At 40.7% G+C, this 15659-nt stretch overlaps 1 protein-coding gene across 1 annotated transcript in view; it reads right to left on the reverse strand.

Annotated features, from left to right (window-relative positions):
* Positions 1 to 9004: 9004 nt before the first annotated feature.
* The window catches only part of asip1 (agouti signaling protein 1), a 29907-nt gene continuing 23252 nt past the window's right edge, over positions 9005 to 15659 (reverse strand). The window contains exons 2-4 of the mRNA XM_006783027.3: positions 10961 to 11130; positions 10783 to 10832; positions 9005 to 9683 (exon numbers count right to left, since the gene is read on the reverse strand). Of these exons, the coding sequence (XP_006783090.1) occupies positions 9519 to 9683; positions 10783 to 10832; positions 10961 to 11126 (381 nt within the window). The 5' untranslated portion in view covers positions 11127 to 11130 and the 3' untranslated portion in view covers positions 9005 to 9518. The remainder of the gene's footprint in view (positions 9684 to 10782; positions 10833 to 10960; positions 11131 to 15659) is intronic.

The raw sequence follows: 15659 nt of genomic DNA on the forward strand, positions 1-15659 counted from the left end.
AATCATGTTCAGTTTCTTCTGAGGATCTCTCCTTTTTGAAATACTATCCAGTTATACAACTTATTGTTCATTTATGAATGTACAATGTTGGACCTGATACTATTTATATAGTTTGTAGTTTGCAGTTTCCCATACGAAACACCTTGTGACCAGTGCAAATAAATTATATTGGTTGTGCCTGCAAACTGGCGGTTCTCTTATTATACTGTGAAAGAGTTCGGCTTTGTAATGATCTTGAAACCGAAGATACCCTGGGATAATGACAGTTTCTGAAATTTATGACGGCTGTCTCAAAATCTGTCTGCAGAATTCAGTCTTCTGGGTCTAATCCAGGGGTTGGAGTCTATCCCAGTTGTCATATGGTGAGCAGTAGGGTACATCCTGAACAACCTGCTAGTCTATAACAAGGAAACAGAGAGACAATCAATATAATCAGCATTTTTCTACCAATGATAACTTTCAGACAATTTAAACTCACAAAGTGGATTCAAACCCAGGACCTTCTTGCTCTGAGGTGTGTGTGTGTGTGTGTGCGTGCGTGTGTGTGTGTGTGTGTGTGTGTGTGTGTGTGTGTGTGTGTTTTCCTTGGAGAATTGGCTGCACCCTATCATACTTATTATTGTTAAACTTTTATTGTCATTTCTAATACAGTTTTAGCATTACTCCAGCCATATTTGTTTCGACCCACAGAAATAGTTTTTAAACTTGAGAACATCTTTTGCTTGTTCATCTGCTTAACTCTTTGCACCTGCTGCTTCTCACAGCAAGAGCATGACTCATTCCATCTCCCATGACACCAATCGTCAGATAATCTAAACTATGACAAAGATGTCACAGTCATGGTCTGACTATTGCAAGCTGTAGTTCAGGTTGCGTTTCATGGACCAGAAACAACTTTGTGCAGCCGATCAGGAGGGATATATCTGTGACGACCTGACACGTGATGGTTGATCTGGAAAGAGTTTTCTCTGTAAGCTCCTCATGTATTAGATTCTGAATTTTTACACATTTTCTAATCAAAGCCCAGTGGGAATAATTTGATCTCCATGCTTTGCTGAATCTGGCAAATTGTATTTGTATTTAGTTGCATTGTCAAATTATGTTTTCAGCTTGTTGATAATCAGGGCCCATGTTTTCAATGTACACGATCACAATGGGTTAGCATCAGGGTGAAAAGGCAGTGCTGCAGGATTTTAACGAGATGTTTTGATTTGACTGCGCCAGGAAAAAGAAAACAGTCGTTTTTGGATCCGTTTTCATGTTGATTTATTGTTAGTACAGTCATATATTCAAGGCTCTGACAAGAGCTCTAGACCAACATACTGGTTGTTATGTCTGACCTTTAATGCATTTCTAACTTGGCAAATTGTTCAAAATTGACTACCTGACATTACGCCTAAATCCTGACAAAAGCCCACAAAGTATTTGAAAGCTAGTTTATTTTCAGTCCATCATCAATATGCTAGTTTAAGAAAATAGTACATCTGTTATCTGTTATTATCTTTCAAATGTACATGAAATTGGCAATGACGTAATCTTCATGATTTTAATTTTATGCTCTGGTTCCGCTGGTATTGTGTGTGTGTTTGTGTGTGAGCGAGAGAGAGAGAGAGGAGGGGGGGGGGGGGGGGGGAGAGAGAGAGAGAGAGAGAAAATGCAAATGAAAAACACATTGGAAAACCTTTTGCAGAGCCACCATGGTTAAAATGTAGACCATTTGCCATCAAATCGGGGCAGTCAACAGTATGAAAGAAGGTCGTTCCTCCTGTTGCTGTAATCATGTTTTAATTGCTCAGTTATGTTTTAAATATACTCTGTAAAAAAGGTCCTGTATCCTTAAAGGGCTCGTGTGAGTATCTCTGACCAGAACATGAGAAACAGACTTCATGAGGATGGTCTTAGGGCCAAAAGTCCTCTAGTGGGCTCTTTGCTCATCCTGGAGTCTGATTAAAATTTGCTATAGAATACCAGAATTGGCAAGTCCACCACTGGCACCTTGTGCTTTTCACAGATGAGTGTAGGTTCACTCTAAGCACATGTCACAGATGTGAAAGGGTCTGGAGAAGCCATGGAGAATGAGGCATATTGATGGATGGACACCAAGACTTCAACAGACTCAGCAATCGCAACCTGACTGCCATTAGGTGTCAGTGCTAAATCCTTTGACCCACTGTCAATTGAATTAAGCTCAGCTTTATTTACTATATAGTGCCAAATTACATCAATCATCTCAAGGTTTTTGTCAGACACTACACTGGTGCAGCGGGTCATGGGGTCATTTCCTGGAGTCTGAAGTAATTGATGACACTGACAGTTTTCACTTTGATTCTGTTCTGCCCTCTGTAGATTGATCATTTTCATTTTGATCAAACTACTGTTCATCAAACTGTTGCATCCTTCCATTCCTCCAATGTGTTTGTGTGTGCAGCTGTGTTGGTGTTTGTGCATTAGCAGGACACACCCCAGATTTCCGCCTTTCGGTTTCCACACACCATTTTTTTGTAATCATGCACCTGCCTCTGGTGACTTTATTGAAGCTGCTTTTTAAGGACGTTAGCTAAACATCATTTGTTGCTAGATTGTTAGCAATAGTTAATGTCTCCCGGCTCCTTGCCTTAGCATATGTTTTCCTTTATCTACAAAAATGTTTGTTATCTTCTTTAACTTATGCTCAGGTTTTGTCTGGTGGACCTGTGGATAAGGAGCGACATGCAGTTATTGTTTGGAGTGAACATTTGGATTGGAGATTTTTTAGACTCTGAGGAAAGCCTGAAGGCAGACTGGGACCGTCATTACTTTTGATTTTTTTTTTTATTCACTATAATTAAATGCACTAAACTTTGATCTAGAGACTGCATTTGAGTCATGCTTATACCAAGAACCTTGACAAGCTCTTGTAAATTATTGATTTGAACTTAAACTTTGATATTTTTTATGACCCTTTGCCACTGACAAAGTTAAACAAAGAAAGTGTAATAGACTGTAAAGTTGTTCAGTGGCTTGTATTTTATATAGAGGCAGCATTCAAGGTATTTGACGGTATTCACAAACAATAGTGCTAATGAATGTGAAAAACCCGGATGTCATAAAAAATCTGGATACCTTCATGTCATATTAAAGTTTTCCATGTGGTCACTTACAACAAAATTAAGACCTAATTGATTACCACAATCAATAATGCATAGTCACTCATCCTTAACTTTTTCAGTCTAGTTAGCATTGCCATGAGCACCAGTCCAACGGTCAACCGTCCAGAGCAAACACTTGTGCTCAATGTGCTTTACCAAATCTGTTGTAATGAACTAAAACAGATGAAAAGGGCCAAATCTTTTCATTATAATGCATTTTAGGGCAATCACTATCACTTACTATGACCTTAAAAATGAATATAAAATGGAAATATCACTTTTCATTGGCATGAATATAATGTTCATAAAAGTAAAATTTATGGGACAGCTGTTAAATGGGTTTATGTTAAATTTCACAGGTGTACCTAACGTTCCCAGTCAGTTTGCTTTATGATGCTTTGTCAGCCTCTTTACGGAGGCTGTCCTACACAGACCAAGTTTTTTTTTTTTTTTTTTTAAAGCATCTCTCTGCTGCTCAAAACATCCTTGTAAACCCGAAAATCCCTAATCATAATCATTATTTCATGTAAAATTACAAGTACATATTTTATAGAGTGCCACAGCATTTGGGTCATGTTTAGCTAGATATTATTGCAGTCTCTCTTTACTGGCAACAAGAAATCAAAAGGTCTTGAATCACGAAGAGCTAATTTCTGTCACAATATTTTCCTTACATATTAGTTAAATATATCATATATCTTTACTCCAGCAAACAATCTAAACATGAAGCACTTCTCCTCTCATAAATCAATTTTTTATTCCTATAGCTAGGTTGCGAGTTGCTGGTGAAACAACCCTCTGTTCTGTATTGAAAACTCAGACTCCTCTGACTATTTTTTAACACATGTTCAGTAAGCAGGGTGCTATGCATCAACATGTTGTAAAGTGGAAGAATGAAAGCATTTCAAAATGACATTGTATTTAACACATTTACACATATTCTAAAAATCCATTGCTTGTGTTTTCTTTCTGTCTCTGTAGCTCCTCTTGTCACATGTCACAGATCACTTTGGCCCACTATTCAGTGTGGACAAGATTCCTTTGACATTGCCCTGTGCTCATGTATAAAAATGTCTATATAGGGAATAACAGAAGCAGGAGTATGTATTTATTGGTATAGTATGTGTTTATATAGGATTTAATATGTGTTTTGCCTAAATATTCTTTCTTCTGTTTTTTACTAAAGGTCACGAGAGGCAACAACAAACACATTCGACACGCAAAGTCCTGATGTCACATTTAGTGGACTTCTGCTAACAGCTTTGAATAAAAGGATCCATAAAATAGCAAACTAAGAGGAATTTATTGTGATCTGCTCTCTGTCAGTATTTCAGTATCTTTCGCCTGTCCCTTCAGAACTCAGAACTGCCTTCCAGCTGTCTGTGATAATCCTTCCTGCTCTATCCAACTTTTTTTCCAAACCAGATGCCTTAACACACACTTTAGACTAGTGGAATGCTGCAAAAATATTCTGACCCAATAAAGTCAGTCTGAGTCAAGTAATGATGGGGGAAATTCTCCTTAATAGTAATTTTGACAACTAGAAATTAAAGTATCCATAAATAAATAATATACGTTTATATATATATATATATATATATATATATATATATATATATATATATATATATGTATATATATATATATATATATATATATATTTTATATAGGCCAAGAAAGATGCCAAGCGGATTTATTTTACCAAGTGGATCATCATGGCCTTGCCATATTGGTCCATTTGATTGACCTTTATTATAATTATGTATTTATTTTATTTTATTTTTGGTTGCTACAAACGGGACAGACATGACTGGGGGATAGGACAGGGAGAAAGAATGAAAGAAAGAGAGGGAGAGAAAAAAAAACAGAGGGGAGAAGAGACGGTGAGAAAGGGGGGAAGAAAGAAAGAAAAACAAACAAAACACCTGGATCACCTGTATGGAGAAAAAAAACAGAAGAGAAAACAAACAAAAAAGAGCAACATAATAAATATAGCACCATCACAATAAACTAGCTAGCAGTAGATAACAGTAGATACTAAATATTAAACGCTATTGTGCAGCACGCAAGATAGACAGCGCACATGTTTATATTTGTAGGAGATCAGAATTTATTCCTTCCTCAAAGTTTTTTCTCCTCATGTGAATTTTATTATTATTATTTATAGCAAACTTACTTGTTTGAATTCAGTGGTACAGATGTTGGACAAATATGTCTGAGCAATCCTGTCAATACTCACATCATGGGATTATTTATTTGAATGTATTTTTCCTCACTGTAAATTGCTTTTAGCTTTTTTAGATTTTCACAGCTTAACTACGGCAATGAAAAAAGAAAAGAAAGAAAGCTACCCGCTTAACCTGATAAAATGTTCAAGCTTACAAAATATTGTTTAACACATATGGCACCAATCACACAGAGTTACATTTTCATGCTAAAAGTACGATATAATTTACTTTTACCCTCTGAAGTATCTGGAAGTATCTGAAGTAGCTTTTTAGCTACTGTGTCCAATTTAATTAATTTCATTTAATTTATCTTTCATAGCTGTTTCAACAACAGCTGTCTCAAGGCGCTTATTTGTGTATTTATTGTAAAGTAAAGATCCTACAATATGAGCGAGAGCGAGAGACAGTGATGAGGCGCTGAGTGATGGTGAGGAGGAAAAACGTCCTTTTAACTGGAAGAAACCGCTGCCTGAATCAGGTTCAGGAAAGGGCATTGCCCTGACCAACTCGGCTGAGGGGACAAAGACGAGCACAGAGAGACAACGAACAGCAAACAGGCCAAAAACAAACAAAATGAAAGTAGAGACAAAAGTTAATGACTTGCAACTATGGCGCAGGATTGTCTGGTTTATATGTTTGTTTTTTTTCAAAGGCACTTTAAAAAAGTGGTTTAAAAAGAGTCATGACACTTAACCATAGAGGTGTACATGCCTGGGACAATTTTTTCATCAAATTATGTTTTAAAGAAAAAAAAAGCCTAAAACCCATAGCTACGGTTAGACTGGACTTTTCTGGATTACAGCTACATGTGCTTTATGAATAGCGCCAGATAAAGAATTGCTTTTCTATAAGCTTTAATTTCCATCATAGAGTTCACATTAAAGAGTGGTTGTGCTTGTAATAATAATAAGGGAGTGTAATGTGTATACACATTTATGTCTTTTTTGTGCACACAGTTTTAGTTGTGAATCTGCATAGTTTTATGTATCTGGTTCTTCATCTAACTAGCCTAATATTAATCTAATATTAATGTGGAACATTAGCAGAGTCTATAAAGAAAGTGATATTACTGTGCCTTTGAAGAATTAAATTGACAATTCACTTCAAGTAAGTTAGAATGAGTTTCCCCTGAAGCATATGTATGAAGCATATGCAACTCTGTAACTGATTTGGCAAGTGAAACATTATTCCACAGAGAGAAGGCAAGATAGAGAAGGAGCTGCAAGAGCACAACAGATGAAGGAATGAGGCAATGAAGATAGATATTATCAGACTGAGAGATCATAGAATCCACAAGTTGTTTTTTTTTTTTTTTGAAAGAATGAAGAATGTATATCAAAATTAGTCTGTTATTGGCATCCAATAGCATCGGCCAATATGGAGCAATGAATATCAATGGCTGGATCCTATGGGATACTATAATTTCAAATATTGATTTCTGTATACTAACCAGTTAACTCAATATTTAAAATAAACCTATCAAAAACTGGTTTGGTTCGAATTTGGGTGATTTATGCTGACTGCGTCCTTTGAATGATCAAAATAGGAGAGTTGAAAACAGGAGACCAGGGCAGAAAAGATCAAGAATTAGAAAAGATAAAGAAAAATACCTCTTCTGAAAAACAAAAAAACAAAAAACTGTACCATACAAGGCGATGGCCAGGAGCAGCTGTGGTCACTTTTGATTCATTGAAGGTTCAGGAAGGAGATGCTTTGTTTTCCCTGTTTACTTCTTTGGGCCAGATTTTCCTTCCAGTGGAAATACATGATCATCCAGGCTGACACTCCCTTGTAATCAATCATCACACAACAGCAGTTATTACTAACATCTCAATATTCCTTATTAGTCATCTCCAAAGGGAATGTGAAAAGTCATGTGTTTATCATAATGTAGCAATTACTTGGAAATCACAACATAAAGGTCCCTGGAAATATCTTTAATTCTTGCTCAACAGGCGGTAATTTAAAACTGGGGGAGGACTCCACCACTGAATTTATTTCCCTCAGTAACAAAGCACAGATGATAATAAAACACTGATTAAACAAGATGATTAATGATATGCTGGTGAAGAGAAAATGCTTCTGGAGAAACCTGGGCTTTGTTTTAAATAATATTTAATTGAACACATACATATACATATATATAGATATAGATATAGATATATATATAGATCTATATATATATATCTATAGATCTATATCTATCTATCTCTATCTCAATTCATCACACAACTTTATTAAAAAAAGATTGTAGGGTTTTTACCATATACAACGCTTTGAGGTGACTGTTGTGATCTATTTATATATAAATAAAACTGAATTGAAGTGAACAGTAGGTTGAGACCATTGTACATACAGCTCAGTATAGTACATTTTTAAAAAGTTTGATAATAAAACGTGTCCAACAACCAGTATTGTCCTGTGTGCAAATACACTTAGACCTTTTGAGTCAGTAAGACATTTAGTGAAGTAATAGAAACAATGTCTATATGTAGCCGCTAAACTGGTGGACCTAACTCTTAACCACCACGTCCGTATATATACACAAGCGGAAAAGGGAGTGAGTGGGTCAGCGCTCGGAGAACAGACACTAAGCCAGCTTTAAACACACCATTTATTTTTAGGGTAAAACACAGTCAGAACCCCCAAATACAGGCTAAAATCCCCGCTACACAATAAAAATAATGCTCGCAACCCGCTAAAAGCCCTGCCGGCAGGAATAACTATACACTAAAAACCAAAACTAAATAAATGTTTTTTTTGTATGATAAAAACTTCCCCCCAGAGTCCTATATTCCCTCTTGTCCAGCCACACACATGCGGGCAAATGTTCCTTAGATGGAGAAGAGACAGGAGAGGAACTCCTCTTCCGGGATGGTAAAACTCGCCAGCAGCCGACCAGGGAGGAGGCTCCCATCTCCGCCTGACGGTACGCGGCCGTGTAGTCCAGCCGCTCTCCGCACCTGCACACGGCTTCCCTCGCAGCCCCGCCCTGAAACAACAGACACGGGCCAGCAACATTGTCGGCGCAGCCGCTGTTATCCTCCCCCGGCAAAGCTACGCCTAGCGCCCAACAGTGGGAAAGCGATACTCACAAATGCAGGCAGAGGCGTCCCCCTGCCCTACTGTGGATTTCACGCGTTGCCTCCCACTGTTGCTATTTCGTTCGTCTGGACTGGATCGCCGGGTTATGCTGGCCGATCGTCGGATATCTCGTGACATCCCACAGGCAGGCCGGTCTTTCGTCACAGGTGCTGGGCTGCACACGTTTTGTTTCCTGCTCCTCGCTTCTCGTGTGTCTCTCCTCTCTCCTCTTTGTGCTCACCATCTCCCTTAAGTCCGTTTGGTGGCTGATAGGCCACCTCGGGAAACGCCCCCACATCACAGGTGCCTACAATTGTCCGCTTAATACACAGTGGAAAAAAATACTACACAACAACACCAAACACGCACTATAAATATGGGGATAAAATCATGCAATAAAAATATCAATAAAAACATGCAATATCACTATTACAATAAAAACATGCAAATAAAATCGACACTAAACAAAATATAAAAACACAATTTTCCACTGTGTGACATATACACCCCAAAGACATGAACTCAAATAAATCAAATTCAGGATTTAGTCACTTTTTTATTAATTTACTTGTAAATGTAAATTCATACACCTTCATTTCAGAAAACAGGCATGATTTTGTAGACTGTGCGCTAAATAGAACAGAAACAATACTTTTATTTCAAAATAATTGCTTTAACATTACAAACATTTAATCCTTAGAAAGCTTAGTAAAAAATACAACCGTTTTTAAGTATACTGTTGCAGTCATGTATTCATGTGAAAAATAAATTGATTATTTATGGAGAATGTAAATTGTTTTTATGCATGCTGTAAGCTCAAAGTAAAATAAAAACTTGCTTTATAACTTTTATTTGAGAGTTTCCTTGCAGTGCTGTAAGCATCACACCCTGTAAGAGTTTAGGAAAGTTCCCTGTGGTGCAATCCTTTGTGATAAAGTGCTTTCATGCAGTGAATTTTAGGGAAAATTATAAACCAAGGGGGAGGAGTGACCTCTCATGGTGTTCATTGCAAGTGGTTTGCTGGAGCATAAACATTTGTTCTCTTAGCCTGGAACTGGGTTAGGCTGCCGGTGGCTATTCAGCAGCGAGGGTTACCCATTCGGCAGTAACAAACAGTTCTGAACAGTCGACACTGGCAGAAAGCACAATAATCACAGCACACGGTGCCTTGAGATTTACAGCTTCCCCACAGGGAAATACAGTTGGCAGGAGGAGGAGGCCGCTTCTTCACACCATATTTGTTCTGAAAGAAAAGGAGAGAGAGAGAAGAAGAAGAAGTTATAACATAGAAAATCATATTTTTAAAACAGGTTGCTGTAAAAAATTAGAAACAATATGTTTATGGAGTCGCTGAACTGTGCAGCTTATCCCCCTTTTTTCTACATGCCTGCACAGAGTAGGAGTTGCTCTGAGTCTCATTGCACATGTGCATAGTGACAATAAAAGGCATTCTATTCTATTCTATTACAAAAAAACATCACAACAACAACAACAACAACATCACAACAACAAGCACTATTAATGATATTATGTTGCTGAGTGTTTTGACTGAGAATTGTGGCATTTATTAAGTGTGTTTATAAAAGCCAGGCACAAGGACCTGAGGCAAGAGAAAAGAACTGCATCCTGACTGCCAACAGAAAACCACACAGGGTACATTTCTGCCCCTTGAGTGCACAGAAGAATGCATGAGAGGAAAAGCATCTTTGCCAGCAAGTTTTTTCCTTTCTCCTTTTCCACGAGCAAGAGGGTGTGATAAGATCTCCCTTGCTCCCTTGCTCTTGTTTACCTTTGATTCTCTACAAGCGGGCACTGTTCTCACTGTTCTTTCATATGGTCAATTTAAAAGGTCACTCTAAATACTGACATGCCTTGATTGGTTGTATGGTTTGATCACTGACACATATAGTCACTGGTTGCAACATTCAGTCCAGCTTGTTCAGTTAATGATAGTAATCAAATCATGGTATATTATAAAACGTTTCATATGTAATATGTTGTTATAAATCTTTCTTTTAATTATTGAATTCTTCAATTTTAATTTGGTTGTTTTAACTGTATTCAAAATTGATTTGATCAACTAAATTACATAATTATTTAAACATAGTTTCCATAGCAAGTTCACTTGTGTAGTTTAGACAGTTTTCATTTTCATTACTTCACTTTAAAAACTAGTATATTAAATGAAAAACTATAATATAATATATTATAATATAATGAAGCTATATGATAAAAAGTAATGGAACCCAGTATTATATCAATACCATGGTATAATAATAATAATAATAATAATAATAATAATAATAATAATAATAATAATAATAATAATTTTTTGCAACAACCTTTTTCTGTTTCTTTGGTTTCTTGCTCTTCTTTGCAGATTTTGGTAACTCTGGAAGAGAAAATTAAGAATTGCAATTATTAGAAAATGTGTTAGAAAAGAAAAGTGTCATCAGCATAGATGATACATGATGATCAGCATTGTAAAAAACACAGTTTGCAGTGTCCTTTCAAACTTACCTACAATAACCACAGGGGGTGAGTCTATTTCTAGATTTTGAGACAAAGCATTAGATGCAGCAAGTCTGCTGGTGGAGAGTCTCTCATCTGGGATCATGTGGGCATAGCCGAGGAAGTAGTCTGTCGCAGCCAGAAGAAAGCAACTTAGCAGCAGTAAGATGTGCATCTTTCTGTGAAAAGAAAAAACAAGTAATGGATGTCTGTTAGACAAACAGCACATCAGGAACTCACTCTGCAGGAGGGGGAGTTATAGGAGAGGTGGAGGAAGATCTCAGCCTGGGTATCTATTGTCTTGTGTAGTCTGGAAGATGACTGGATGACGGGGTGGGTGCAGTTTTCTCTGTGGTGGGGTCGGGTGGGCTGTCCTGGGCTCTGCGGGGCCAGGCGGCGCTGCCGAACTAGGCCCCAGTCCAGAGAGGCCTGGGCCCCCCTTTCCCTGGTGGCTTGCAGAGTATCCCTTTTCCCGCTCCACCACAATCACCCACACATGCAGGAGGAGGAGAAGGCTGCCCGATCGGGGTCTGGAAAGTGGGGCCTCCCTGCTGCTGCCGAGTCTGCTTCTCTCCACCACAGGGAAAAGGGTAACACTACCTGGGTCTGGGTCTGGGTCTGGGTGCCTTCCAGGAAGGCTCCTACCTCAAAGCACACTGTGCGCTGTCGATCTTACGTGCTGCACAATAATGTTTAATATTTAGTATTTACTGTTACATTCCCATATATCATATATCAGATGTTGTTTATTATGTTGCTCTTTTTTTCTTCTGCTTGTTCTCTCTTTTTTCTTTCTCAACAGGTGATCCCCTTTCTTTTCCCCAGTCAAGTCTGTCCCGTATTTAACAAGTGAAAATAAAATAAAATAAACAATAAAAGGTGAATCAAATAGACCATTACGGCAAGGCTGGGATGGTCCATTTGGTAAAGTAAATCCATTGGGCATCTTTCTTCGCCTTTAGACAATAATTCTGATGGCAAAAGAGCCAAACGGGACAGGCAAGAAAAAAAAAGAAAAAAAAAAAAAGATAAACAGCACATCTGTTTATCTGTAATTTGAAAAGAATAACTAAGTTTTAAAAACATCACTAGAAAAACAGTAAATTGGCCTGATGAGAAATGTTTTAACTTCAAATAAACTTTCTCATCATATTTGTTAATGAAAGATATTTATATTTAAGATATTATATTTAATACATATTTTACTGTGATAAATCTGTTTACTTTATTCTTTGCTTTATCAGTTTGTCTGCACACAAAGTAAAAACAGACAGCAAAGAAAAATGAAATGAAAGTAGCTCAAAAATGATGCTGTTCTTTGAAACACAAGTCAATCCTTAAAAGCTCCTACAATGAAATGCAAATATTTCAAGCACAGTCAATGGGTTTTTTTTCTCCTTCCATTTTTTTAGGAAATAAACAATTGTGACAATGGTACAGTGGTATTTTTTTTTTAAATAAGCTAAATTTTATTAAAGCTTAAAACGTGCATAAAAAAGTGAATGGTCACTTTGACTCTCGGGTAGACTGTGCTTCAGTTTTGGTGACTGCTTTTAGTATTTTCTCCATACTGTTGTTACTGAGCACTTAGTTGCACTCCACCTGGTCACTTTTGACATTTCAGCTGAGTGCAGTCAGGATAATCTACAGAGAACCAGTAATCAATTTTCTTATTTAGGATGGGGGGGATTTCAGCTATTCCAGCAGCCACTGAATTTTTGGTCAAGCGTTCTGTCCAACACTAGACAGGTGAATTTCAAATCAGCAGTTAGCTTCAGAAGCATGTCTTTGGACTATGGGAAGTAACCAGATAACCTTAGGGAAAGCTACACAGGCTCAGCAAAAAAAAAAAAAAAAAAAAGGCTCCACACAGAAAGGCTTCAGCTGAGTAGGAGGTGTTTACTCTGTTATTGTGTTTCAGTGTGTTTAAGATTAGCAACAAATACACTTTTTACATTCCAAAATAATGTTTTTCTGTCTGTACAAAAGGTTTTGCTGTATTTTTCATACTGATCAAATACTAATTAATATAAATAACATCGTAGATACACTCTGCACAGAAAGCAACTGTCATGGTCCTGGGTCGGTGACCCAGCGCTTTAAGTTTATTATTATCATTTTCTAGTTTATTGTTATGATTATTATTATTTGAGTTCTCTTCGGTCTGCCTCTGAGTCTGCGTCTGTATCTCTGTCTATGGTGTCACCCCATCTGTTTGTGATCTGTCTGTTCAGTTCAGCGTCTTGTCTGATTCCCGGTGTCTGAGTTTCCTGTTTTATTGTGAAGGTCTGTGTCTTTTGTGAGTGTACTCAGTTTACGTTTCCCCTGTCTCGTCAGCTGTGATTTCTCCCAGGTGTGTTCCCCTCCTGTCTCTCATCCCTTGATTACTGCCATCTGTGTATTAAAGCCCTGTGTTTCTCTGTGTCAGTGTCGTGTCGTTAACGTCTGCTCACCCTCAGATTTCACTGTGTGTTCCGTTACCCGTTATGCCTGCCTGTTAGTTTATTTTCCCCCCAGTGTAGTTAGTCTTTTGTTCAGTCTGCACCTGCAATAAAGCTGTTTATTTTGAGTTCAACTTTGCCTCAGTGAGTCCTGCATTTTGGGTCCTTCCTTCCTGCCTGCCTGCACACAGCCATGACAGAACGACGCGACCAGTACATGGACCCAGCGGACTCATCCCGGGAGTGCGATCTCGCCCGCGTCATGGCCCTAATGAAGCGGATTTCCCACACAAAGGATACGAAGGTGATGGCGATCGGATTAAACACTATCAGAACCATCCTCGAGGGAAATCCACATCTCTGCCAACTCAAGGGATTCATGGGCTTAATGGACGAGATGCGCGAAGCCCAGGAGGTTCTTCAGGCTCGGGAGCTAGCGGCCTTTGCTCGTTCGCGGTACTCCACTCCGAGGCCTCCGCAGCAACAGCAGCAGTGGACGGAGCGCGCCACGAAGCAGCGTAAGCTCCCTGCAACACAGCAGCAGCCGAACACGGAGCTTTCTGCGACACCACAGCGATCGCCGCGGCAGGATATCAACCCCTTGCCGCTGCCACCGAGTGAACTACCGACTCCAGTCTGCTCCGACTGTCGCTCGCCAGCCTCTTTCCTTGCGGCCATGTAGGCGCAGGATGAGGAGTTGGCCTCTCCGCCATCGCCATTCTCCTCTGCAGTCTCCACTCCCGCTTCCAGGAGGAAACGGCACCGGCGCCATCGCCATTCCTCGCTACAGCCGCACTCCAGCCCCTTCCCAGAGCAATCAGCAGCTATGAGTAACCACGACAATTTTTCCTGCACTCCTTCTGGGAACGACAATAAAAAGGGCTATGTTTCTTCTGCTCCATCTGAACCTGTTAACCCCGTATCAGCTAAAGCTGCGGCTTCCACCCCGGAGACAATTAACCTCAGCTCTGAGAACATTAAGACTGTTTTATTCTCTGAACTGCCACCTCAAGAAACTGTTCAGTGTGCGCCCAAATGTTTCGTTTCTTGGGCTACTCACACTCATTTAAAGACTTCAAGTGGTAATGTTGCAGATATTGACACAATCTCCAGGGCCTCCCCAGAGTCTGAGTGTCCTCCCTCAGCAGACTCTGGACCGCTAGAGGCTGAAGAGCCAGCATTACCAGAGTCTTTTAAAAACTCCCCTGAGGTAGTGCAGTCAGCTTCCCAGCAGTCATCACACTTAGCAGTCCAGCAGCCCTCTGTTCGCTTAGCTGCCCAGCGGTCCCCAGTTCAGTGCTCTGCAGCTCAGTCTCCTCCTGTTCTCCAGTCACTCGCAGCTCAGTCGACCTCAGTGCACTCTCTTGTATGGCCAGCGCCTCAGCCTTTAGCACGGCATGCACCTCAGCCGACAGCTCCGCTGTCTATTCCGCCACCATCTCCACCCACTTATTTTCAGGAGGAGGATGGCCCCACACAGACTTTCGTTGCTCCTCAAGACCTGGCTAAAATTGAGACTTTTTCTCTCTCCGGGGCCTCCCCAGAGGTTGAGTGTCAGCATTCAGTTAACTCTGGACCCCTGGACATAAAGAAGCCAGCGCAATCTGTTTTGTCCCTGCCAGAGGCCCGTGTGCCTGCTGGTTCTGTTCTGTCCTTGCCAGAGGTCCCCGCGCCTGCTGGTTTTGTCCTGTGTGTTCCAGGGGCCCCTGTGCCCACTGGTCCTGAGACTGTTCTCGCTGGAGGGCCCGAGGAGCCCGTCCAGCCTCCTGCTTCGCCAGCTGGGGGGCCCGGGGAGCCCGTCCAGCAGCTGTCCTCGTCAGCTGGGGGGCCCGAGGAGCCCGTCCAGCCACCAGCTGCTCCACCAGCGGCCGCATCCACGCCTGCAGCAGCAGCCGCATCCACAGTTTCGTCCACGCCGCCGCCTGCTGCAGCACCTCCGTCTCCGGCTTCCACGCCGCCGCCAGCTGCAGCCTCGGAGTCTCCACCCGCGCCGTCGTCTGCAGCCTCGGAGTCTCCACCCGCGCCGTCGTCTGCAGCCTCGGAGTCTCCACCCGCGCCGTCGTCTGCAGCCTCGGAGTCTCCACCCGCGCCGTCGTCTGCAGCCTCGGAGTCTCCACCCGCGCCGTCGCCTGCAGCCTCGGAGTCTCCACCCGCGCCGTCGCCTGCAGCCTCGGAGTCTCCACCCGCGCCGTCGCCTGCAGCCTCGGAGTCTCCACCCGCGCCGTCGCCTGCAGCCTCGGAGTCTCCACCCGCGCCGTCGCCTGCAG

This window comes from Neolamprologus brichardi, chromosome 5, assembly GCF_056152115.1.
Source record: "Neolamprologus brichardi isolate AB-2024 chromosome 5, ASM5615211v1, whole genome shotgun sequence".
Lineage (NCBI taxonomy): Eukaryota > Metazoa > Chordata > Actinopteri > Cichliformes > Cichlidae > Neolamprologus > Neolamprologus brichardi.